Source organism: Colossoma macropomum, unplaced genomic scaffold (genome assembly GCF_904425465.1).
Source record: "Colossoma macropomum unplaced genomic scaffold, Colossoma_macropomum, whole genome shotgun sequence".
Lineage (NCBI taxonomy): Eukaryota > Metazoa > Chordata > Actinopteri > Characiformes > Serrasalmidae > Colossoma > Colossoma macropomum.
In genome coordinates this window covers 11,564,396-11,591,296 of record NW_023494810.1, presented here as the reverse complement: position 1 = coordinate 11,591,296, position 26,901 = coordinate 11,564,396, and the positions used below count along the sequence as shown (strand labels likewise).

General features: G+C 38.7%; 1 protein-coding gene across 1 annotated transcript; it reads left to right on the top strand.

The window, feature by feature from the left end:
• Nucleotides 1-3,900: 3,900 nt before the first annotated feature.
• ippk (inositol 1,3,4,5,6-pentakisphosphate 2-kinase) lies at nt 3,901-26,184 on the top strand. The gene is made up of 13 exons (XM_036559586.1): nt 3,901-4,072; nt 10,995-11,054; nt 11,282-11,377; nt 12,145-12,211; nt 15,957-16,078; nt 17,440-17,529; nt 17,919-17,977; nt 20,175-20,247; nt 21,851-22,130; nt 23,348-23,483; nt 24,155-24,257; nt 24,339-24,418; nt 25,824-26,184. The coding sequence occupies exons 1-13, from the start codon at nt 3,992-3,994 to the stop codon at nt 26,047-26,049; spliced, it is 1,473 nt and encodes a 490-aa protein (XP_036415479.1). The 5' UTR covers nt 3,901-3,991; the 3' UTR covers nt 26,050-26,184.
• The last annotated feature ends 717 nt before the right edge of the window (nt 26,185-26,901 follow it).

Genomic DNA, 26,901 nt, shown 5'->3' with positions numbered 1-26,901 from the left:
GCTAAAATCCTTTTTGTAGCCTGTTTGTTGTGTTGTTGCTTGGCATGTTGGTGCGTTTTAGGGGGAAATTCTAGGCAGTCCAATCAGCTTTAATTACTTCCTTTGTGGAATGTGTTCCCATCTCTTGGGCCTGTGGGAGTAGACCAAGCAAACAAATGAAAGAGGAATGATATTTTTACATGTGTGCTTATTTCAAGTCATACTCGCATGCTTACATTCTTTAAAAAATGTAGGGCTGGTTTCAAGGAGTTGGCCTTAGTTGTGGACTAAATTACGATGTTAATTGTGTTTCACCATTTTAAAATCCCATAAAGACTGAGCCTGGGCTTAATCTGGGTCTGGGAAAACGGGCTTTAGAGCAAAATGTAAACCACTTCATTCAGAGTGGTTTGATGTGAAATACTCTGTTCTAGAGGAACTTTCTGACTCACTACTGTTCACAGTGGTGGTGATAGGAACCAGTTTATTGACTACAATATCTCAGATCACAAAGTTATTATATCAAATGGTGACAAAAAATGCTTCTAAGATTTTGGCCTAAAACTTATTTTTAAAAACCATTTATGGTGAAGAGGTACATGCAGGGCATTCTACTTCAAATCACAAAGAATTTGATATCAATGTTTTCTTATTTGGGACAGAATCTACAAACACTCAAGAGCACAAATATGCAAACAATTCCCAAGAACAAATTTAAGAAAAAAACTAAGAAGATACTGGTGAATGAGGCCCATTTTGACCCCCGGTTCCTATCACCACCACTGTAAATAAATTGGAGCAAGTAAGTTTCTCTACAATGAACCATTTCACATCAAGCCAGTCTGAGTGATTGTTTAGATCTCAGCAACTGAGTTTTGCAGAACCTTGGAAAAATCTGTGTGGTTCTTCTTTTAAGCCTTATTATTGGACTAAGTTGCAGTGCCAGTGGGCAATCACCTTTAAAATTCTTAGATAAAATGCAGGTAAACTGAGAATAGAGCTGACTGAGATAGACGAGCTTCTGGATGGGCACCGTGGCCTGAAAGGACTTGTATCAAAAATATATAACTTACTGTCTGGTGTATGTGCATCCTTTCTACCTTATCTGAGGGGTATGTGGGAGCGAGATCTGGGCATGAACATAAGTGGTGATGATGATTGGAAATTGATTTGGGAAGGCTTCCAGCGTAGAGTATGCCTGACATCTCTTCATGAAATTAATTTTAAGTTTATCAATAAGACATCTTACGCCAGTTTGCCTCCATAAGATCTCCTCAGGTTGCTCAAATCTTTGCTTCAAATGTAAACAGGAAAGAGGTACATATATGCACTGTTTCTGGTCATGTGACAAGATACAATTTTACTGGAAGGGGATTCACCATGAGCTTGAAAAAAATATTGAAGCCTTGCCTAGTCTTACTGCTTGTACCTGTACTTGACTATAAAACAAAGCACCTGTTTTTTATATTAGTATCTTTGGCCAAGAAATGTATTTTACTTTTGTGGTCAACTCCTTAGGTTCCATCTGTTGATCTCTGGTTGTCCCAAGTTACAACAGTGCTTCCATTAGAGCAATTGATCTACAACTTAAATCAGAAAATGTATAAGTTCTGGCAAATTTGGCAGTTGTTAATGTCTTACCTTGAGGCACGGTCCTAAATAGTCAATTCTTCCCTTTTTTTTCTTTCCTCCCTTCTTTATCATGTCCACTGTTAACCATAAGTATGTATGTCCGAAGGTAACTGTATCTGCAAACCTGATTGTGTGTGCAAATAAGATGTTAATTATAAAATAAGTAAAAATAAATCATCTTAGATTAGGTTTAGGCTTAATCTGGGTTTGGGAAACTGACCCACAAACATTTTCATGTCAGTTTGGAATAAAATGTCCACAGAAACAGAATTGGAAACAAATATATGAGACTACAGATGGTTTGAAGTAGCTCTGTTGGGCGTTGTTGAATAATATTAGTAAAATCTGTGTAGCTCTCAAACATGGCCCAGCCCTTTCAACTGCACTGGTATTGTTGATTCTCAAATCACTGTTTAATGGAAACATGACATGGGACATGTCTCAAATCAAATACTGTTACTACCTAGAAAATAAAAGTACTGACCTGGGTCCAGTTTACCGAAAGCATCTTAGTGTTATTATCACCGTAACCCAGGCATATCATTTAGGGGACCTTCCAGGACAAAGCACTTCAGAGATAAGCGTTTAGCCCTCATCTAACGCTCTGAATTCATTAAGGCCTTGCTAATTACCTGATGAGCTGAATCAGGTATGTTTAATGACACAGAGTGTTGAAGTCTGCAGTGTTTTGGCCTGCGAGGACAGGAGTCTGTCACATCTGCCTCAAACGGTAGAGAGAGAATTTAGTGTGATACTTTCATCATGTTGCATTAAGCTAAATCCTAACTGACAACTAAAAACATGACTGATTTCAACAGGTAAAGAAACAGTTAGGATAGGACTGTTATGAATACGACTGTTAAATTCAGCCGTGAACTAAAATTTAGTTTTTGTTGTTGGTTAGTTTGCAGTGCATTCTGGGATTCTCTAGACTGATTGAGACTGGATTGATTTTAACAAGCCCCTTTTCACTTGGCCTCGTTCCATTACTTCTTATTAGCTCAGGTGAAGTTTATTAGGTGAGGCCTCAGAGGGGTGGGGGATCGAGTGGGCATAAGACTTCAGCTGTAGAACTTACCCAGAAAGCACTGCAACCTGATGCATGTCACTTCTCAAGCCTGAAAATAATGACAGACAAAGCTGTTTATAAACTATAGCAGGAAATCATCAAACAGCATCACTGCTGATACAACTTCATCACATCACTGCTAACTGGCTGGTTAGCATGCTAAAGGCTACACAGCTAACAACAACAAAAAGAAAGAGGGCACTACAGCATGGTTCCTCAAGCTGTTACTCACAAATTTTATGTACATTATTAAATCCTTAAGATGTAAACAGAGTCATTCAGAGTGGTTTGGTGTGAAATGCTCTGTTGTAGAGAAACTCAGAATTGTTCACAGTGGTGGTGATAGGAACCAGACGTCCATCACTTGTTACATGAAATGGTTATGAATAGACTGATTGATGTCTGAGGCATTGTTTTATGATAATTTCGAGAAGATTTTGGCCTAATTTAAAATGTTTTCAAGGCAGAGGGTTACAAGCAGGGTGTTGTGAGGCCAAAAACTCTCCAAAGAAAACTTTTTTCAGATTTACCACCATTTTACCATCATTAACATTTCATATAAAAACTCTGAAGACGTGTAGGATCGCTGGTGGTTTTGGACAGGAATTTGGATTTCTTGCAGTGCAGTTTGTAAAACATTGAATAAAAATCAATGTAGTTGTAGGTTTATTATTACTATTATTACAGTATTCTCTGTATGTGGCACTACAGGTTTTATTTTGTCTGTTCCAACTTATTAAATTTCAGAAAAACTAAATATCGTGATGCATGTCATGTATCGTGAAAATGCCATGAAGTATTGTGATTTAATATTTTTGGCATATCGCCCATCCCTAATTTCAAATATGTTTTAAAGCTGTGTTTCAGGCGTAGTTGACAGGAGGCTGTATGACTGAAGGAAACGGGCCAAGCATGCATTCTTGCCATAAGAACTTCTGACTAGCACGCCCTAGAAAATTGCTCCATCTCTAGATAGTGTGGTACTCACGGAACACGTGGTCGATTTGAGACGCACCCTATATCATATTCACGTCACAGCGTCTAAACAAGACCCGCCCACTTCGGTGTTAACTCATTGAGTCTTTACTAAGCGAAGAGCCAATGAGAATCCGCGCCGAGAACGCTGCAGCCAATAGGAAAAGAGAAGAGCGTCGCGGTTACTAAAGCGGCGGCGGCCGCGGCGTTTCCTCAGTGTTGTCGGAGCTCCGCTTTTGGCTGCTCTGGAAGTTTGAGCTCGGCCTAATCGGCGCACTCTGGAAAAGTCGGGCTCCGGTCAGAAGGAAAAAATCACCGTGCAGTTCTTGTCGTGTTATGGAACTGGACAAAATGGACGAAAACGACTGGAAATACCACGGAGAAGGAAACAAGAGCATCGTTGTTTCTCACGTCCAGGTAAGGCTGACAGGCAGCGACGTGCTAGCTTAGCTTAGCGAGCTAATTCACCGGGGCTCTTTGCGAGTACGTACGTTGGTTTGAAGAAGCCAAGTAACGTTAGTTGGCCAAAACCGGCCATTTGGGCTGGACAGAACTCGGACATCAAAAACAGCAAGTGGCCATCAAACTTCAGCGAGCGTTTCATTTTAAAAACGACGCTTTTGTAGTTTGCAGTTGGCGAGCTAACTTAGCGTTAGCTGGCTAACTAACGTTACAATCTCCACTCATTAGCCTTGCGTAGCTGTTTTATCTCTACATGTCGACCGCGCCTCTTAGCGTTTTGAGGAGTCAATCATCGCTTTAGAAAGACTTTTCTAAGATTCAGCTCAATCTTAACAGCATTAAAGGACCCTGACATGAAGCTCGAACCTGCCAGTGTCATTTAAAGCAACATATCGTCGTGGGTGCTTAGCTAGCAAAACAGTTAGTTAGGTTAGCTAACCAAATAGTTTAACTTCTGCTATACTCTTAAAGATGCTTCTCAAAGGGACCTTTAGTAAAGGGAGTGGTTCTGTATAGAACCTTGAGTTCTATATAGAACCATTTCATGCTTAAATGGTTCTTCAGATTGATGGAGGATGTGTTGTATATGGTTTTATATAGATTTTGTATAGGAGATGGCTCTGTATAGCACCAAAATGAGCTATGTATAGAGCCACTGAAGAACCCTTGAAGAACAGTCCCTTATAAGAGTGTATAGCTGTATACGACGTTTAAACATCCCTGTGGTTGTTTCTGTTGCACAAACTTCTTGGCAGTCCATTCTGAAGTGATAAGAAAGTTAAAGGTAAGTAGCTACTCAAGCAAAGGTCATGATTTAATCTGGAAGTTCTTCTCTAACTGCGTTTTTGGTAACGTGAACTAGTTATTCAGCTGTTTGACTTCTGTGTGGGGAAAGATAACCCCTCTCATTCAGCTGAATTGACCTGATCTGGTTTACTGAATAAAGAATGAAGGGTCACTGGTGGGCTAAGTTTGCGACAAGGACTTTTAAAACCTCCTTACTGTATGCTTTTCCCTGTGGAACATATGGACTGCGGTACACCTTCCCGCAGCCTTTCACCTTGTTCTGTCTGAATCCTGTAAGGGCTTGTCCCTCTGTTTGCTGTTGACACACATTCTCTCCCTCTCCCACACCATTGTGCTCAAACCTACATTAGTCACATGTTCACTGACTTTGACATTCTTTGGGCCTTTCTGGGTCCAGCCTGCTTTCTTCCTCGCTCTGGTTAGTTATTCAATGTTATTTAATGGAGAATTGCAAAATGTCCATGTCACTCAGAGTGGTTCAGTGTGAAGTGCTCTGTTCTGGAGAAACTTGCCGAGTCACAATTGTTCAGTGATGGTGATAGGAACCAGATGTCCGAAGCATTCAATGCCTCGAAGGTCCCTCACAGAAGGTTAATACATGAACTGGTTATGATGTTTTTAATACATGCAGGGCTTTAGGAGGCAGAATAGTCCCCAAACAAAACCTTTTAGTCAGATTTAAAGCTTTTTTTCAATATTTATTATGATTACATATAAAAACTGACATGTGAAGGTCCACTGATGGTTTTGAGTAGTAAATAAAATGCCTATATTTGTGTTGTGGTCATCAAAAGCTCTGGTTTCTATCACCACCACTGTAAAGAATTCTGACTCTAAGTTTCTCTACAGTGAACAATTTCACATCAAAACTCTGAGTCACCAAAGTCTCAGCCATTGAATTATACAGAAATGTTGAAAAATCTGTGTAGTTCCTTTTTAAGACTGAAATAATGTGTAACAACTTCTGTACAGTATTGAAAAATTGCAGTTAATATTTGAAACAGTGTCAGTTTTAGATTGTAGTAATAATAATAATTAGAACTCTATAGAACTTCTAGTTTGTAATTCAAAGCTGCACTAAAATGTTTTAGTTGAGTCAGGAGGAAGAAGCAGGCTAAAATATTGTGTGCATGTGCAGCTGGGAGTTGCCTTTTTTTAAGCCTGAAATACTTGTTTAAAAGTTGGAGTTTTGGGGTTGGGAGTTTTTCGGGCCACGTCATGTGTCTTTATGAATTAACGTCACATGTCCATGTTCAAAAAAGTAGGTCCAGCTCGATGTTTAGGTCTCAATTGCTAAATCAACATCATACTGATAAAGAAATCATGACAATAATAGATAATTCACTCACATCCTCGAAGACACATCCTTTAAGTTGTGGCTGAGTTCTCTTTGAATTCTCTTTCAATGGTCAGGTTCATCCGCTCAAGGAAGGGCTCCGAAGCACAACCAGAGTTAAATGTTCTTCTGCACACTGCATGCAATTACACATTTCCACCAGAGAGGTCGCCAACAAACTTACATAGTGCAGCATTAGGTATATTTAACCAGCCCAAATTACACCCATAGACAAAGATAATCATGTTTAGATAAGCTGGCTCTAATTTAGTGTGGGATGGTACGTCATCTGTATTTGTACTAGTGTCGCACTACCAATATTGACAGATGACCATCATAAATAACTTTTCTGTTCAATAAAGTAGTGACGTCTCTGTTGCCAAGCGCTTTGTTTTTAGTTCTTTTTTTTTATTCTGTCTTGTGCTGAGCTTATAGTATCCAGGACCTGACCGGTGACGTTTGCTGGATGCTTCAGACTGTTTTAAGCCGTTCACAATGTATACAAATAAGTGTTCTGCCTTTTGAAATGTGCTTTGTTTAGTTAACATTTAAAATGCTGCTTTTTCTTAACTGAAGCGGAACAAAACATCCCGCTCAAAACATCCCGCTCAAAACACGCTATGGCAGTTTTGTAAGATTCTTTAGGATCGAGTCGTCGCACTTGGGAAGAATAGGTTCATTTAACTTTTATCACAACTCTTACTTAAGAATAACTCAGCCAGATTGTGTCATGGTCCGTTACTGAATAATCAGCCGTAGAATGTATTAAGCCTGGGTTTTATTAAATATCATCTAGTATCATCAGATATGTGGAAAATATTGTGATATTGAATTTTCAGTACTGCCCAGCTCTGCTCTCGTTTAGTTTTTCACATTTTGCCCCACTTTACAGCCTTTCGTTTAAGGAAACAGCTATTTGGACATTCCCTTCCAGACATCTACTGACGAGTCATTTCTATTGAGTCATGCTGAGACAAATAGATTCTTTCACAAGTCGCTGTGATGTTGGAGAACAAACAAACAAACAAAATGACTGTGCTTGAAAGGACCCCCTCTCTGGTGGGGGATTATACAATTGGAAGAGTACGAAACGTAATGTTCTTGAACCAGTTTGCAGATGGATATCAGTCACAACAGAGTTTAGATTTAGTCTAATTGTGAGCTTGTTGGTTTTTATAAACCTAAATGCAAAAGAAAAGTCAGTAAGGAGCCCCTCTGTCTGAATGATTGTGATCAGTATTGTCTGTTTATCTTAGCGTTCCAGGCACAGCTGAAAATACTGGGGTTGTAAAATTTTCTTTTTCAGTACTGAAGCTTGTTTATTGTTGAATGAAGTGCAGAGTTTACTGATGGAGCTTAGATCTGGAGTTTTTCTATAAGACTGCTGCATTGTTTGCTGCTCCTACTAACTTATAGATTTAGATTAAAGCAATTGTTTTGCAAAAAAAATCTTTCTCCTTACCTCAGTGTGGTTGTTGGGTTTTGCTCTTTAGTTTTACACTGGTGCTGTGAGGCTAATGTGTCTAACACGTAATGGAAGTTTGTACCTCCATATCACAATCACACTTCCCTCAAACTGTGTGAAATTATTAAGCAAGTTTATCTGAGATTACTGTGGTTTCTGATGCTGTATGCCATGCTGTTACCTATGAACATAGACAGAGTTCAAACTTTTGCTCTTTTTGGCTGTGTGATGTAGATGGATGGACTTTATCTATGTTTTATAAATCGCTGCTGTCGGAACAAAACCTTTCAATTCCATTTTTGTTGCTTTTCAGTTTCTGAGAATTTGAAAATGTCTATTGCACTTTACATTGTGTGTAAACTTCATGATGGATGGACCAAAAAAAATGGCCCAAAATGACTTGGGTGGGGGGAAAAAGTCTGGTTCCATTGACTTCCATTGAAAATAAAGTAGGTTTTTTCCTTCTCCTGTACAGTTTTGTTCTGAATTTGGTTTTGTTCTGACAACAGCAATATGTAAATGTGGTGGGGGAGGGTGTATTTAGTTTTAAAAATAGTTAGTTTAAAAATCTTGATTTGAACTACAGGGTGATTCAAAAAGATTAATCCGATTTCAAAATGACTTATTTTACTTTACTTTACTTACTTTTTGTTATGTAAATTTACAAGTGCTTAATATGAACCTCCTCCAGCTGTGCGGCCAACATCAACACCATAGTCAAATTCATCCCATACTTGATTGAGCATGTCGGGGGTCTCTGTACTCGCGGCTCTTTCAGTGCGATTTCAGAGATCATCCAGTGTTGTGGAACCAACGACGAATGCTCTGAGCTGTTGGAGGTTCACTGCCGACAAAAATCACACTGCACAGTTATGATGGATTCACTCTTATTGAAGTGGGGAATGTGAAACGCTTTCTGCTCAGGGGTCTCCATCTCCCCTCAGACTGAAGAGAGTCATCTTCCGGTGACAGTCAGAAATTCTGTGACCCCCTCTTTCAATTGGTATGTGATTGGTTCCTAGGCGCCTCACGGTTGTAAAAATGCGCCGCTTTGAAATTGGATGAACCTTTTTGCATCACCCTATATTTAAAAGGCAATATAACAGATCCAGCGTTTTAAAATGTTTAACAGTGATTGTTTTTGTTCTTCTTTAAAAATACTTCTATAACTTAATTGGTTGTGGGACAGCCTATAATGCATACTTGGACTAGATATGAAAACACATTTTGAAAAGCACATGTTTCACTTGAGTAATGCATTTATGTATGCACCTTTATTTCAATATAGATGAAAACAAAGACTGCGTTTCAAAGTACTTATTAAACTAATAACTGCAGAAAATCACATTTTGTATTTAGTAATTCCTTCGTGTTTACATGCACTTGAATAATCAGATAATGAGGTCTACATGAGTTGGGCAGTAACTGGAGTTCTGCTGTGAAAACGGCTGATAAGATCACAGACTTTTAAGCTTAATGTTATTTTTACTGTCGAATATGAATTGACATCATCCAGAACAGGAGGCAAATTCAATTTCATCTTTTGTCAAGTGTGTAGTTGCTTCCAGCTTCACTCCTAAAGTGTCTTATTGTCATTTCGTGGGTGTGGTGTTTAATGCTGATTCGGGGACAGCTCTACTCTGTTTGCACACATGCAGAGACTGAGAAAGGCTAAAGAAATCAGAATGAGGTTATGCCTGCGCTGAAAAACCTGATTACTGAGCTGAAATCCAGCTCTCTCTAATGGATTTTTTTGTGCATTTAAGCACATTGAGGGCATATTTTGTATTAAAATCCTTTTTTTACACCTCAGCATCACCTGGGACACAGTGTACCACCATATTCAGACTGACCCCAATACAGGGCCACTGTCATGATAAAGAAAAATGTCATAGAACTTATTCTGCTTGGTCTAACGGGATGAATAGTTGTGTAGTTTTACCATAAAAGAACACAGAACAGTACATGTATGAATTTTTGGATTACATGTAACTTTAATGCTTTATTCACAGAGCAGTTCATCACTGAACTAAGGGTGCGGGAAAAACTCGATTCTTAGATGCATCGCGATGCGGACATGAACGATTCTGAATCGATTCACAAATGTCAAAAATCGATTTTCTAAATATTTAATTTATAACATAATGTTGTCGGAACGCAAAAGGCGGAACTTGGCAGAGGCTAAGTGCAGCGCCCGGACAGTCTGTGGCGGCACATAACAAAAACACAAGTGGATGAGCGAGAAATCCGACCGGCTCCCTCTGCAGGTCAGGTCAGGAGTCACAACCCAAATGTTCAGAAGAGCCATTTTGTCCTTTCAACAAAGTCAAACCACCTTGGGAGCCACAACATTTAATGTCCAGTATGTGTTATTGTCGTCGTAGTATGGGCTAAAAATATAAACGAGAGCGCAGATTTACTTCGCTCTGCTTTAAGCTTTAGCTACAGCTGCTTTCCTCCCATCTCCACCAGAAAACCTTTCTTCAAAACTAGAAGTTTCTTGTAAAATGTCTCAGCATCCGGCTGTTTTACGAGGCTGTAGTCGCTTCTCATTCGCCAGCTTGTCGTTCTAATTTCCCGTTCCACCTTAAATTCTGCCTTAGGCGCCGAATGTAACTGCTGCACCATTTAAGGTGGAACGGGAAAATTCGAAAGAGTTCATTTTTGCAACTTTTTAGAGAAAGACAGTCTCTCATTGCAGATTTAACCAACCACGCTGCTTATAAATGCGAATAGTCCTCCAAATGTTCGTCTTAATCTGTTTTTTCGTTCGCTACTGGCGAGGCCAGACCTCGGTGCTTTGTGACCTGCTGTCTGCTGTCTGTTCTCAGTCGTTGAGAACCAGGGCTTTCGCGCTATGCTGCACACTTTGGAGCCGAGATTCAGTGTCCAGTCTCGAAAATACTGCATTTACATTCTGGATCATTACAAATACTTTGCTTTAAAACTACCAAGTCCTCAGACAGTAGGAAAATAGAAATTCTGTATAGAGAAAAAAGATGCGTCGAGATGCATCGATAATCGTTTTATAATCGCATCGCAGCCCTCTGAATCGTAATCGAATCGTGAGGTGCCTAGAGATTCCCACCCCTACACTGAACCATCGCTTTAATATGACTAAAATGCACATGAAGCGAAGAGGTTGGTCCCATGTACTACATTGAATGATGGTCAAAACAAGCAGCATGTGGGCCCAGTACTGTGGCCTTTAATTCAAGTTTGTGAAAAGAGCTTCTTCACTAACATTTGCTTTTTGTTTGCTTTTAAAGCACTCCAGAGTCCTTCGTCTCTTGAAGTATCCGTCTGAAGACGCAGAAAATGCGCATCAGGTAAAGTTTGAGGCCCACATCTAATCTCTGCTTAGTGGTAAACAAAATATTTAGGCTTGTGTAATCTGCATTTCCTTTAAATGTGGTGTTGTGAGCGTTGCTGTTGATCATGTGAACCAGCTCATGCTTTTTAAGGGAATTTGAGTCATAAACCTTAACAGAATGTCCTACATTTGTTCTCTCTTTTTTTATTTATTTATTTATTTATTTATTTTTTTAATTAACAGACAACAGAACAAGCTTTCCAGCACATACTGAACATAGTGGATTATAACAGAAACGTCATGAAGCCCTTGCTGGGGGAGAAATACGTACACAGTGGAGTGAGTGGACACTTATTTTCTCTGGCTTTCTTTTTTAAAGATGCTACCGTTCAGAAGTTTGGAGATTACTAATTAGACCTGTTACAATTATTACATAATCACTTGAACACAATTATTTTAGCTAATTGTTTAGTATTTTTCACAGTTGTCAACAAACAGAATGTGAACTGGGTTCGTTTTCATCAGTAGGTTTGAGGCAAATACATGCAAATACAAAGACAAACAAGTTGTTATGAATGACTTTTAAAGGCAGTGGTGAACAGTGTTTTTATTTAATGTTTGTTATTAACACTTCGAAGGTGATGGTGAGTAATTTTGTGTAATGCTTGGCTACATTACAAATGAAGGGAACCCTCAATGAGTTCGGTTGATTGAAATGTTTGGATGCCACATGTTTTGTTGATTGTCTGGGTGAAAGTAAGTTTACACATCCTCTACAGAAAACTACACTTCTGCACAATGACGTTTCAATTTGCTGAATTTAAAATATTGGTAAAAGCAAATAAACAGTTCTTTAAATGTGCATTAAAATGTGGAGAAGCATGTTCTCTGTTCTCTGAGGATGTGTTAACTTTACAGTCACATGTAATTTAAACAGAGCTGTTCAAACTTGGCATATAACTGTTTGAGTCAACAAACTGAGTTTTATATTGTTGAAAAGTGACTCTTTTTTTCCATCCAAACTTTTGATCATCATTGCTGCAGGGTTTGTTCATAGGGAGTGACCTGGTGAGTGGGCTGAATATTGTTGCTTTGAATGTCCACAGGAAGTTGTCAAACTCCCACTGGACTTTGTGAGGCAGCTGTCCTTAAAAGTCCAGCAAGAACGGCCAGGTAAGATTTGAGATTCCAGTCGTTTACTTCACCCTGTCTCTTATGGGGCTCAGTAGTAAAGAAATCCTCCAGTGTTTCAACCTTATCTCTGCCACGTAAAGGATTTTTGTTTCCCTGTATTTAGTAGAAGAACAGACAACTTGTTGCCTAAACACACTTAAAATAGAAATGCCCCTACACTGGTTTCTATTATAAGTGTACTTATTCAACAGGTTTTCTGTTCTTTTCTAAGTTCAGGGAGGTTATTGTTTGTGGTAATCAGCAGTAAGCTATGAATAGAGGTTAGGTTGAAAACAGCTGGGGAATTCTTTTAAACTCTGAACTGCATTTCCTTAACATGTACGTCTGTTTGATCTTGTCAGTTTGGTAAGCAAAATCAGACATGACGCACAACACGAGTGCAGAAATGAAGTGATGCCACTTCCTCCTGCAGTAAAGGGTCATTTCCTTTTAGGGTGTTTATTATACAAGTTTAATGTTTTGCATGTGCAGGTTTTAGCCAGCTCGATAGCCCTGATGACCTCGTGATCAGGCTGTCTGTAGAGTTTGTGGCATTTTTATACTTTGGTGAAAGTGTCATTTGGAAGCCATAAAAATCTAGTATGATTTGTCGCAAATGTAAATTGTTTTATTGATAACAGTGAAGCTAAAGTCGTGATTTGTCCATGATGAGGGCTGCACCAAATGCTACTGTCAATCACTAGCTATGCTCCCGTACCGCGGTTTAATTCAGTTCAAGTAACTGATGTTGCAAATGCAAACTGACTGCGATTCCGCCACGCCTTATTTATTAATTAAGTAATTTGTTTAAACTGAGAGCTCAACTGGACGATATGACGTTTTATTGTAATCTTGATAAACTGTGTCACAGCACACTTTTTCTGAGCGTATTATAAATATCGCCAGTACTTAGGAGTCTCACTACGTTTCATTACAAAGTGAGCGTATTAAGGGCTGTTTAGATGTAGTGAAGCACAGTTTGTACAACGTTGAATAAAAAGTATCGTAGTTTATTATTGTTATTCTTACAATAGCACATTTTTTAAATGTGGTACTACAGCTTATGTTTTTTTAATCAAAAATGCAGCAAAACAAAAATATGGACGTTTTAGCATAGTAACCCAGTGTTGCCTAAGCATTCAGCTCCTCTGGAGTTCAGTAAATACAAAATTGCAAATACAGCATGTATGCAAATGTTTGTGTGCCCTCAGTCAAATTACATGTGGTGTTTACTTTTTACAAAATCAGCAGTCCTCTACAGAGCACACTGTTCTGCACAGTTTAATACACAATTACTGTTCATTTGCTGAATTTTAACACTTTGGTGGAGGGAATAAAAAAATAAAACTTAAAATGTGGAAAGTCCCCCAAAATATAGGGAGAAAAATTGTACAAAAATTTGCAGAATGTAGTTCTCTGTAGACTGTTAACTTATTTTAACATCAAAAAAGTGTCATTTGGCTGGGGGTGTTAACTTTTGCATACCTCAAATACTGGTTTGAAATATTGGGCAATTAAAAACATCTATGACCCCCTTCTCCCCCCGTCACTCAGTGTGATGTCGTCTGATCTGGCGGTTAGTGCTTTCCTCCGAGCTCGTTTAGCTGTCCAATGATGTTGCGTGAGCGCCAGTTGGAAAAGATGTGGTGGCGCTTCACAGGTCTTGGAGGAAGCCTGTGCTAGTCTTCGCCCTCATAGCGCTTGTGGTGTCGTGATTATGTGAGGTATCAGTCCTAACTAGTGGGTGAAATTGGAAACGACCAAACTAGGGAGAAAATTGGGGGGAAAAAATCCAAAAACATCTACGATTTTTACTACAATATCTACTGATATTGAAGAAGTCGGTTATTTGCAGTATGTTAAAAAGCCTCTAACCAGTCACTGAATGTTTTTTGTGCTGTGAACATCCTGACCAGTCCAACAAACATAAACAGCTTTGGTCAAGAGTAATGCAGGCTGTTAACGTTTTTACATCAGACGTTGAGTAAAGAGGATGTGCTCTTTTGTGGGAAGTGTGTCCGTGTTCCTCTCTCATTGATGTGAGCCAGTGGTTCCCTACTCTGTTCCTAGAGTGTAATTGCTCTGCATATTCTGGCATTCTCTCAGTTGTCATGGTACCTTTCCACATACCTGTTCATTTTAAAGCAGAACTGTGCCGCATTCTGCAGTGCAGTGGTTTGTGGTGTGGTGAAATCTGCCCAGCTGCATGAGAAAAAAACTTCGGCATATTTCAACTTGATGCAATGAATGCTGTTGCACTGCACGGCAAGAGTAAGACAAGGCACTTTATTTAAATGGCACATTTCATACACAAAGGTCAGTGTGTTTTACATAAACAAAAGCAAGAACATTTAAAAGGAAAAATAAACTACTGCACTTTTTAGACCTTTAAAATGATAAAACTAATAATTAAAGAAAGTACATGAATGCAGAATACAACAATATAAGGAAATTATAGACATGAATGAGCAAATTGTAGAGGTGCACTGCTAAAAACAAAGTGCAGTAAGAATAAAGTGAAAGTCTTAGAGCTTAAATGAAAAGTAAACTGGTCTTGTCACAAACGGCAAACAAAACAAAGCTTACTTTGAAAGTAGGGAGGGGAAACCACTCCTTTTTCTCTTCTTTTTTATTTAATAATGAAAAATCTAGTTATTTATAGAACTGTAGAGAAGAAAGATTTGAAAGGAGGGTGTTTGACTGGATAGTTTTCAGTGTTTGCTCCTAAGTTACTTGCTGATTTTCATTGCAGGCTTCTGTGTTACATTAATACAAATAAGAAACTGCCCCAGATACGATTGACATGCAGAATGCAGCAAGAAAAGGCGCATGTGGGCACGTACCGTTACACATCCGATCCACTGAATCCAGTTAACCACCAAAAAGTGAAAGTGTTAAACCAAGCAGTGTACCAGGCTCTCTATGATATCATCTGTTGCAGTGTCTTCATGTCAGGTGATACTTAAGCTAGAATGAAGTTAATGCTTCCTGAGTGCTGCTACTCTATGCTTATGTTCCACAAATTTCAACAGAAACCAGATTTCCTAAAGAAAAAGTGCTATATTAGATTTAATAATTTTAAATTGTTCTTTTTAAAACAATCTGAAACAACCAGCATATTACATGTATTGTAGTTAACTGTCAGGTCCTGGATACCATGAGTGAAATGCACAGTATTGGAATTATAAAAACTAGAAAAACAAATTACTTGTCGGCAGAGACGCAGCTATTTTATTGGTAAAGTTCCCCATCGTGTAATGTTAATGCAAGCACATCAGAACAAAATGGTCATGGTTGGACAATAATGGTCCTTATCCAGGAAATATGCCACTGATAATACAATCAAAACTGAAAAGCAACTTCACATTTGTTCCATTATTGATTTTTAGTTGTAGTGTTGTTTTATAATGAACATTATATCCATGGTAATTTTATCTATGTCCATATTCAAACACTGGTAGTAATACATTGTTACCCTGGGCATCATTGTAAAAGAAGAAAGTGAGCCTATCTAAAGAGGTTTGTAGGACATTCAATTAGCACAGATTAGCCGCACACAGGAAGCATGGGCTCATTAACTTTACTACTGTCTGTCAGTCCAGCACTACAGTCAGGTCAGGTGTTGTCAGCATCTGTTCAGTGATGCCGTGTGACTGGTACTTGGTAACTCAGTTACCAATGTGAATAACTTTGGTAAAACTGTTTTTAGAGCACTTTTGTTTTAAAAGTCAACTTTCTTATACAGAACTGCGGTGTGACAAAGTGATGGACACTTTCAGCGGATGTGGCCTGTGCCTTCCCAACCTCACCCACCTCTCGCCCTGCCACTTTGGAGACCACCGACCTCCTCTGTGTGTGGAAATTAAGGTAAAACGACACCAGCTTCATAGAACGCGTTGAACCTTTTCAACCATGTCACAGCAGCAGATTGCACAACCGAACTACACTCGCTGGCACAATGGCTCACGCCTTTCAAGCATTTTGTTGAATGACTAGAAAGGTTGTAGCATTTTTCAGTTGATGGTGAACTTGGGCTGCCAAGCAGAGCACAATGTTGCATAATCTCAGATGTGATGTCTGCTAAAACCTGTAGTAACTGCACTGCACCCAGGAGCAGGGATGTACAATGCAATAATATTGCTGCACGTGCAAAAGTTTAAATACCCAATCCAGTTATGTTTTGTTGAAATTTTATTTTATTTACTTATCCCCCCCCCCATTTGAAAAACTTGGCATTTTCTGCATATTTTAGTGCAGATATTTTATATATTTTTTCACATATTTTATCAATATGTGAAATTCAGTAAAAAAAACCCAGTAATTGTGTGTTAAAATGTGCCAAAATTTGTTCTCTGTAGTAAAATGTAATTTGACCAGGGGCGCACAAACTTTACAGGATATACAAAAAAATTACATATAAGGAATATATACTGTGTATCCATTAAAATATTCAGTCCTAGTGCTTGTCGAATTGTAGTCACTTGTGTAATTTCTGACCTATGCCTCCTGCATGGTGTGTGCGATATCAAACAGTTCCCCAATGCCCAAGTCATCTTAGCATAGTTATGACCACACAGGTTAGTTTAGCATTATACTAGTTGAAGTCCATTAGTTCAAACACTGGAATCCAGATGTTTGTAAACAAATAGTCTTGTTAATTACATAATACCCAGAAGTTGTTTTGTAATGTCAAATGTAAAGACAGTTTGTGATTTTTACAGTTTGCCTGCTGAAAAGTCTACCAAACAACTTCTCCTTGCTACACTTGCCAACTTTACTATCTTAAGCCTGTATCCCTTTTTTAGAATTAATTGATTAAGTTAAAACTTGCATATAAAACAACATTAAGCCTTGCTTTGGGGTAAACTACTGTGCTTCCCAGTTTAAAATCTGTGACAGCAACAATATGTAAAATGCTGCTGGTGTGGGTTCATTTCTGGGTTTTGTTTTTTTATAATGCACAAAAATGCTGTGTGGGTACTCAAAGAGCAGATCCCCCTTGTGGGAAATCTGAATTGTTGAGGAGAAAATTAATTCTTTGCATTTCTAGAAGATTTTTTTTTTCATTTCAATACTTTTAATTTGTGCTACAACACTTGAAGCTTTTCTAGCACCAGTGCTACATGCACAAAAGCGTATGTACAGCCCTGTGCAGCCTGCTTATGGACATTTTGTTTGTGGTCATCAGTCTAAACTTAAATTTTACACACTCTTTCTCTTTCTGGCAGCCAAAATGTGGTTTTCTACCCTTTTCAAGACATGTTACCAAGGAGTGCAAGCGAAAAGTGTGCAGATTTTGTATGCATCAGCAATTTAAGGTGAGTCCCAGTCTGTGTGACTGTCACAGAGAACTGTTTGTTCATGTAGCAACTGTTAACGTGAAGTTCCACCTCTGCTTCAGTTTACATCAGTTCTGTACTTGTGAACAGCTGAATGAGTGCAAATAAGTCTGGACGATTCCTACTTTAATGAGTTCCACAGTAGTTTTTGAGAAGAAGAATTAGTCACATGCAGCTTGCTCAAAGGGAGAAGTCACAACTTTATGATAATTTAATTTATTAAAAATAACTGACCTGTGATTCACATGGGTGGGCCAGTTCTGTTGAAGTGGTGCTACAGGCACCAGAATTTAAATGAAAACAAGGTGGACTGCAAATCAGTTGTGGATAAACAAGTTATCATGTTTTCACTTCTTTTTCCTGTGTAGTTAGCCAATGGGAAGTGGAACAGACTGAGCAGGTATTGCCCCTTGGATCTCTTCTCAGGGTAAGTGCTCTCAGATATTCAGCAGACAGTTCAGGCTGTAAGTTTGTGAGCGAAACGCAGTGCTGGGGAGGGTCTCTGTGTTTTCTCTCCATGATGAAAGAGGGAGGTGAAACAAATTATGAATTACTATTATTTTCCCCACATTATCAGTAGCCACGTTTACATGCAGCCTAATAATCCGTGAATAATCCGATTAATAGCTCAATCAGAATAAAATGCGTCCATGTAAACACCTCAGTCGGAATAGACTAGTCTGAGGCCATTCGGAATACAGTTTCTATCCGACCAAATGAGGTGGGTAATCCTGTAAATAATCTGTTAAATAGAAGAATAATAGTCATATAAACGCCTGTATCTGATTACATTCCCAATCGGAAAGTTTAAGTACGGTCTGCGCATGTGCGTCGCATCATAGTGAAGGTTTATAACGTTCAACATGGCGGAGCGGAAACTGGTTTGCACAGGAGACAAAGTTTATGCTTTGAGCTTTAAAAGACGGCGGTGGGACGTTTTCCTGAGTCTGACATCATTTTAAAGTAACTAAAAACACAAGCACTGCTCACTGCTGCTCATCTCACTCCGACTGGACTCACGCGATGCTCGTTTTCATGGTGACATCTACACAAAGTGGTTCTCTACGCATGCACATAATTTTGGATCAGATTACTTGTTGTGTGCATGTAAACTGAGAATTATCAGATTGTTGTAGAGTGAGCATAAAAACACCTCAGTCTTAATCTATAATCGGAGTGTATTCAGTCGGACTGGCAAAAGTCTTTGCCTGTAAGCACAGGCAGTGAGAGGCCAACCAAATCAAATGATGATGAGAAGATAATCCTTTATTAGTCCCACAATGGAGAAATTCAGTTTAAAGGGATAGCAAGGCATTGAAGAAGTAACAAGAGAATTAACAAACTAGTAATAAACCGTGTTAATTACATAATTATTTAACAAGGTTTACAGTTTGTTACTTGTTACTATATAGACACAAACCTAAACTCTGGTTTGGACTTCAGCAAACGAACTGGGTGTGAAAACAGCCTTAAAGACCTTCTGATCTAAAGGCCTGTCATGATTTAAATGATTTGTAGGTAAATTATTTTCAATTTAAACTTAAGAATTAGAAAAACATCTCCAGTGGTTCCTCACGAAGCTGCTTGAAGGACGGCAAGAACGAGCAAAACCGCATCAAGGCAAAGGAGGGCGTATTTCTGAAAGAGTCTAAAATAGGAGTTTGGTTTATTTATCCATTTTGTTTGGTCTTTGTCTAATTGTACATGTGTAATTTCATGGTTTATTGATTTCATTATTATTCAAAAATGTGCAAAATAGTAAAAGATGAGGTGAACCTTTCTACGTGTAGATGTGTCCAGACTTCTGACTGGTCATGTATAGTTGCCATCTGTCCTGTAATCTTTTTCTGATGTAATGTGTACACATGCGAGTGCATACAACATGTAGCTGGATACTACTAGACTGTTGAACTTGCTTCTGTTGTATTTTCATTTATTACCTCCACCTGCGTTGTCTGTATCTGTGTGAGATTATAAATTCAAAGCTTATAAATTTGATTTTTATATATTATTTGTACAGTATTTTATTTTCCTATGCATGTAAAAATGCACAACAGATCTTCTTTTTGTGAACAGAATTACACAGATTTTTTTTTTTCCCACGTTGAGGCTGAGATGTCCAACCATTTTTGACAGACATCAGCATTAAAACAGTGTGTTGTGGAAATGTAAATATAGATTAGGAACTGATTGAGTTGTAATTTATTACATCCCAGCTTCCACCTGCTTTAATCACACTTTGTTCCCAGCACTGGCAAAGCTGCTTAGTTCTGAAATCATCTGACTCATTTCTTCACACCGTTTTATGATGAATTACTCCAGCTCTCATAGTCAATGAATGGACTTTGGACTGGCTGCTTTTATTCAGCCATAATAATCGCATCGCTCAGCAGACAGCGGCAGCAGGCGTGTTTTGGCTTAATAATAAACCCATGACCCCAAAATGAAATTACAATAGAGATGAATCATTGGCTCTGTTTCTTTAAAGCCTAATATTATTTATTCAGTATCATTTTATGTGCTGGTGTAAAGCAGAGAAACAGCTTTTTGTACATGAAGCTGGAACAATACACTTAAATGATTAACAGATCATTTATTCATGGGATTAATTCTTTCTTTGTTAGGAGCAAACAACGAATGTATGTCGCAATCAAGCACTTACTAGAAGAACCACAAAACAACTTGAAAATTTTTAAGGTGAGTATAAAGTCTCTCAGACCAGCCATATAAATGTGACTACTGAATGTTTTGATAGTGAATGAGCTCGACACGTTCCAGCTATCCTCACATACGTTTGAAGCATGAAGGGAATTCTGCTGATTAAAGAAATCTAAGGGGAATTCCACTGATCTGCATAATTCAGTCTTTCTCAGTACACAAACTCTGAGTAGTTTGATGAGTGAAATGCTCGTTGATAGTAAAATATTGGAAAATCTGGGGGGGGAAAAAAGCTTTTTTTGTGGTGACTGTTTTGTCTTATAACCACCCTGCATGTACCCCTCCACCATAAATTCATTTAAATTTGACATTTTATTTAAATTGTAATTTTTAAAATGTGAACTGTCATGAGTGTCTCAGGCAGCGTATTAACAACTATTTTAATGTTATAACTTTTCTGTGAGGGAGCTTTTTGAGGTGGATGTCTGATTCCTGTCACCTCCACTGTGAACAATTCTGACCCTGTAAGTTTCTGTAGAACAGAGCATTTCACACCAAACCACTCTGAATGCCTTATTTTAATGATCACATTTTTACTATCTGTGAAATTTCCCATTTAAATGCATTGCTGTTGCTTAACTTGTTTAAGTGCCTCTCAGAACCTTTAGAGTAAGAATAACTGCTGCTCAGTAAGTTGTTCTGGGTTGTTTGGACACTAGAGGGCGCACCAAATGCCAAAATGGGAATTTTAATTTGTAAATGGTTAATCAGACACATGCACTCATTTTCTTAACACACATCCAGTGTTTCAATGCTTATATTTAAACTTTCAATTTCAAATATAGGAGTTTATCAGCAACCAGTCAGCACTCAGTAGGAGTAATGCTGACCTTCTACTACCCCGATCTTATTTGCTGTAGAAAAAATACAGGTAAAAAAGTCAAAAGGAAAGATGTTCCCAAATTAAGTTCCCACTTGAAAGACAACATTATTTATTAATTTTTTTTAACAATTCAGCTCCGTTCACTCCCATTCATTGAGGTCTTACTCACATGTGCCCTCTAGTGTTCTGCTATAAAGGGATGAAAAGGAAGTGGCCCGGCTCCCTCTGAACTGGCTCTACTTACAAATTAAGGCTAAGCAGTAAAGCCTGATGCATTAGAGCCGGACTCAGTCCTGCTCCTCCAGATAGACCCTCCTTCAAAGTTTAGTTCTGGCAGTGACATAAGATTCCTACCACAAACGTTCACATGTCTCTGGGCACTTCGATCAGCTGAGTTGAATTAAGGCTGGAACTCTGAGTCACATTTCTGCAGAGGAGTCACAATCCACACTGCTGTCATCATGTGAGAATCTGCCCGTTTGGTTCCCTGCAATATTAAAGCTTGTTCCTCATACCACAGAAGTAACGAGGTGCACTTTAAAGTAGCTGACTTCACTAATTAGAAGTCATTACTGTCTGGATATGTTTGAGTGCTTGTATTGTTGTATTTTGCTGTACATATTTTATTGAAGTCAGAATGATGGAAAACGGGAAATAAGTGTATGTATGGGGTGGATATAGAGAAGTAGAAATCAGTAAAACCGGAACTTAACCTGCCTCTGTGATTTGGGTTCTACGCCTCTCTCGTCTCTTTTACAGGGTGGAGAATTGATATACTGCTGTAAAGATGATGCTAAGCAACAGCCAGACCTGAATGACCTAGTACAGCACCTGTGGCCCTACTTTCACCATAGCAACGGCCTCTACAACGGCCACCAGTCCAGTAAAGCGGTCTTCAATGAGTTCATCCAGGTGATCTGCAGCGCCCTGCTCAGCAGCGGAGACTCCAATCGCTCGGGGGAACCTAGGAAGGTGCAGCTTGCCGAGAGCAGACCGCTGTGTGAAGCCAGTCCACTCCACAGAGAACTACTACGTAACGGTGAGAGAGCAGGTCCAGTGGGTGTTAATCATTAATGTCACATTTGGATGGAATTAGTTGTACCATTTTGATGGTATTTGCCCAAGAATCTGGTACCAAAGACTTCACACTTCTCCGTCTGTAAAGATCTCCGCCGCTTTTACCTACTATAAAATGAACTGTAGAAATAAGCCCAGGTTATCAGTCCTGGGTGAACTGGTGTGTTGGTAAATATTCAGCCGTATCCTGTTTTGTTCTTGAAGCTGAATTAAAAGTCAGAACAAACGTGCTAAAATATGGTGTTTGTGTGCTCAGTCTTTCTGTAAGAGCTGAAAAGTGGAAGCATTCCTTCTAAAAGTGCTCTGGTTTCCTCTTCAGTCCATGTGGTTTGGATTTGTTGCAAAAGTCACATGAGGGGAAACCAGTCACATGACACTAAATTTAAGCATGAATGTTGTTTTTCCCAAAAACAATGTAGGTTTTTGCATCACTTCAGGTTATCAACAAACAATTCATCTGCAAAAGTTGAGCAGAAAACAAGGAAAAATGTTTGGTTGACCTCTATAAAAAAAATAAATATGGCTGACAGTTTCTGTTTCCACTACATCAGGGAAGTTTTGGGGAGTTAAAAAATGTAAAAAAAAAAAAAATTATAACTACATATTATAACTATAATACAACCAGTATTAAGTTTAAAAAATTAAACTTAATACTGGTGGCAAAGTAAGGCAAGCTTGTTGTCTTTGCATATACATTTTTTTTTCAGTACATCTGAATTATATATTGTTTGATAATCATTAACTTAAATGGAGGCAGCAATATGCAAAAAAACTTTTAAAAACTATGAACATCCTAATTAGCCTAAGGTGATCCAGATGAGTTACTGCAGGTGTTTGTAATAATTAAGCTTTGATCTCAAGATCAAATGTAACTCATTTTGGTAAAATAAAAAAAATACTGTGGACCATCAGTCTGTAACCATATCAGATCAAGGTTTCAGCAGTTTGTTAGAGGACATTCAGTGTCATAATCGCGCTGTGTAGCAGTACATTTGGTATTTTGTCTCTATAGTCCTGCTTGGAAATGTTTTTTGAATGTATCTTTTGAGACTGAAGCTCAGTAACTGTATCATCTGTTTTGTGCTGCAGACAACAACTGAATTTGGAGATTACAGTGTAGCCTATAGTTTATCCCTGTTTTCCTGTAATCATGATGTGCTCTTTACTCTGTATTTGCAGGCAGTCATGGTCTCCCCAAAGACTGTGTCCTTGCAAAAATCCTTCAGGTTCAGACGTTGGACAATCTGGACATTGAAGGTGTCTACCCGTTGTACAAGAGAGTGGAGCAGTATCTGGAGGAGTTCCCTAAAGAGAGGTGATGATTATTTCATTATTTCAATCAACCAACCAACCTTTTATTTAAACTACATTGAGGGAGACCCTCATTTACAGTGTAGCCAAGCCAGTACAGAAATCAGGGATTGAGAAGTTAAACAACAAATGCTAAAAAGTAATAATAATCATAGTGGTAAATAAAAAAAAATCAATAAACCATTTAAAAAAATGAAATTACAAGATAAAATTACAATATAGTAACTTAAGATAAAATACGGAAAAAATGTGAGTCTCACACTGTAGTGTGTTGACATTAATGCGCATCCAAACACACCTTTGTTGTCATCCTAAAATAATCTTTTACTTATTTAGATCTACAGGAAATTTTTTTCTACAAACTTGGCCCCAAGTTTCATAGCATTTCTATTCTGAGCTTTTTAATTGCTTGTCTAATCTTCTGATAAAGCCACTTCTGAAAACTTCCCCACTCTCCTGCTCTTAGACTGTAATGGAGTTTTATAAACACTAGGTGGTGCAAATGCACAAGATGAAGTATGCAAGTTTTGTGATGTTATGAGTCACGATGTCCTGTGGGTGGTGAGGTGTACATGGTAACTTCATCTTTCCTCAGTCAGACCAAATTTTAATAATGAGGCTTATTAATTATAATTAGGACTCTGATCTTAACGTATTAAACAATCTGTGCTTCAGGAACAGACTACAAATAGACGGCCCTTATGATGAAAGTTTCCTGGAAAAGGTGAAGACTTGTCCCTCTGAAGATGATGGATCTATAGAATATGCAGTTGGAAAGGTAAGACTGTGAAACACAGGAACAAGGATTGATAGGCAGAAAAATGCAGCCTTTTACTGACTTTATCCTCTGGAACTCCAGGTTCTCCAGTACAGAGTGGCAATGACTGCCAAGGACTGCTCAATCATGATCACGTTTGCGCCGTGTGGCGAAGACGAAAAGTAAGTATTGTCTTAACTTTTAAATTAAGGCAGTGCAGTATATCCTCAGTTAATTTTCTCGATATTGGACTTGACAGTCCTGATGTGACGGTTGTATTTTGAAACTGTTTTACTGTGTTCTGTGAGCATCCTGACTATTCACAGTCCTAGATGAGTTTCTGTGGGTGTCCTTGGTCAAGGTGTTCATGTAATCCAACTAAAGTAAATTCTGGTCAAAATAATCAGGCAAATCTGTATCCATATCACAAGGTTGGATCATCAGTGCCTTTGTAGTGTATTGCAAGGCCTACTGTACAGCTGCAATATTGCAATAGTGTTTTGGCCATATTGCGACGGTCCCACTTGGGGTCTGTCACCCCAATTTTACCCCCAAAAAAAAAGCATGTCAAACCAGAGATCCCAAATGCTCCCCCCTGGGAAGAAAGCCACCATCTGGAACATCTGAGCAAATGCAACCATCACTACAGATACAAGTAACATTCCTAAATAAAGTGTGATAATGTGCTGAAATCAAGAGAGATGAAGTTTCTTTTAAAAGTGAGCATCAAACAAGCCTGACTGATCAACAGTTGTACAGGCTCATGCAGTTCATGCCTGAAGTGTTCAGTTAATTACCAACATCATTTAGAGATTCTTAGTAAACCTGGGCCCAGATTCCTGACAACTTTAAGAAAAAACTTGCGAAGGTTCTTAATACAAATACAAACACTAAGAAGTTTATTAAAATGTTCTGAAGTGAAATTCTCAAAAAAAAATGCAAGATTACTCGAGTATACGTAAGATCTTAGTTCCTTAAGATTTTCTACAGAAAATCCTCAGTTTTCTACATGCTGTGTTGCATTTTACCACGTATCATGAAAAACGCAAGATACATCTTGAATTTGTGTTAACTGTTTTGTTTAGTTTCATCCACATGGAGGAGCACAGTGGAGGAAAAACATCAAACCAAACGTTCAAAAGAATTTTAGCAAACAAGAACTAGAGGTGATGGTGGAAGAAACAGCCAAAAAAAAATCCTCCTTGGAAAATACAGTAGTTGTGGGGTGATGGCAAAAAGCAAGATGAGTATAGGCAGGAGTAGATAAATTTAGATAGTAGACAGATTTAGACCAGTGTGAAGCTGTCGTAAGGTTAAGAAAACATTTTCAAGAATACCACTTGTTCTTAGAACTTTCTTAGGAAAACAGTTAAGAATTTTTGAAAAGTTACTCAAATAACATCTTTCATAACTTTTTTTTCTTAAGAATTAAGAGAAAACACAAGTTAACTTTTCTAAAGCATAAAAGAAAACTTTGGCTTAAAAAGTAAGAAGTAAACAGCTGTTTTCAGAGTGACCAGGAGTGTCCCCCTTTTGAGCCCTGTAGCTGTTGAAGATTTAAGTAACCGTACTGATGATTGCTTACAGACTACAACCTAATTTGGAGATTCAGCCTCCGAAGCCCCGCTTCACGTACTCCGTCTCCATCCTGGATTTGGACCCCAAACCTTACGACAGTATCCCGCACCAGTACAAGCTGGACTCCAAAATAGTCAACTACTACCTGCGGAGCACAAACAGCGCGCAGGACCTGCCTACCTCAAACCTGTACAAGGACCGGCAGGACTGCACGCTGCTCTTTCATGCCGTATGAAAACCTCTCTCCTCTCTTCACTACTCCAGAGTGCTGCTTTTGATGTGAACAATGGGAAAACATGCAAAAACTGAAGATTGAAGCGCATCGCTATATATATTTCTTTCAGTCCTCCCCATTTTACCATGTGTGCCATCTCTTCTTCTTTTTAATTTAAATGTGAAGGTGGGTGGGGCTGTCAGCAGTGGCTCTAAGTTGGTATCAGTCCTTTTGGTGTTGGCCAGCTGGTCTCGTCCTGTGGGGCACATTCTAACTGGGGCTGGCCTCCTCAAGCACAGTGCCTGGGTCAAGTAGAGGGAGCCAAAGGGCAGAGTGGTGTGAACAGATGGTCGTGCAGCACACAGCCACGCTCTGGTGGTAAAGAAGTGCCAAAAGTGGCTTTGTGGTTGTTTCCTTGACAAATTACTTTAGTTTTATGGTAGAATGAAGTTGCAGTTACTGTTTGCAGGAAGTGAGCAGAGAGTATGTCTGCGAGTGGAGAGAGTCAGTGTCTCTGTTAGGAGACTAGAATAACAGTTAAGTTAAAATGAAGATGGTTACTTGAGGTAAAGTGAGACTACTGCTCTGTTTGACATCTTTAGGCCTATGACCACTTACCATTTACGAGTTTCTATCAGCGATACTGTACTGATGGAAGCTGCGTGCGACTTGTACATCTTGTATTAGTCATTCGGACTGGTTTGATGTGAAATGGTTCACTGTAGAGTAACTTGCTAATTTGCATTTCTTTCCAGTTGTGGTGATGGAAACCAGGGATCGCCATGTGTACAACTCAAATATAGCCATTTTGTTTCTGTCCAAATGTAATATTTAATATTAATAATTGTAATAGTGAGGAATCTGAACAGATGT

Coding starts and splice junctions, on each gene's coding strand:
- ippk (XM_036559586.1), top strand. CDS start 3,992: ATGGAACTGGACAAAATGGACGAAAACGACTGGAAATACCACGGAGAA. Junction 17,978..20,174: donor CCCTTGGATCTCTTCTCAGG/GTAAGTGCTCTC, acceptor TTTCTTTGTTAG/GAGCAAACAACGAATGTATG. Junction 22,131..23,347: donor CAGAGAACTACTACGTAACG/GTGAGAGAGCAG, acceptor CTGTATTTGCAG/GCAGTCATGGTCTCCCCAAA.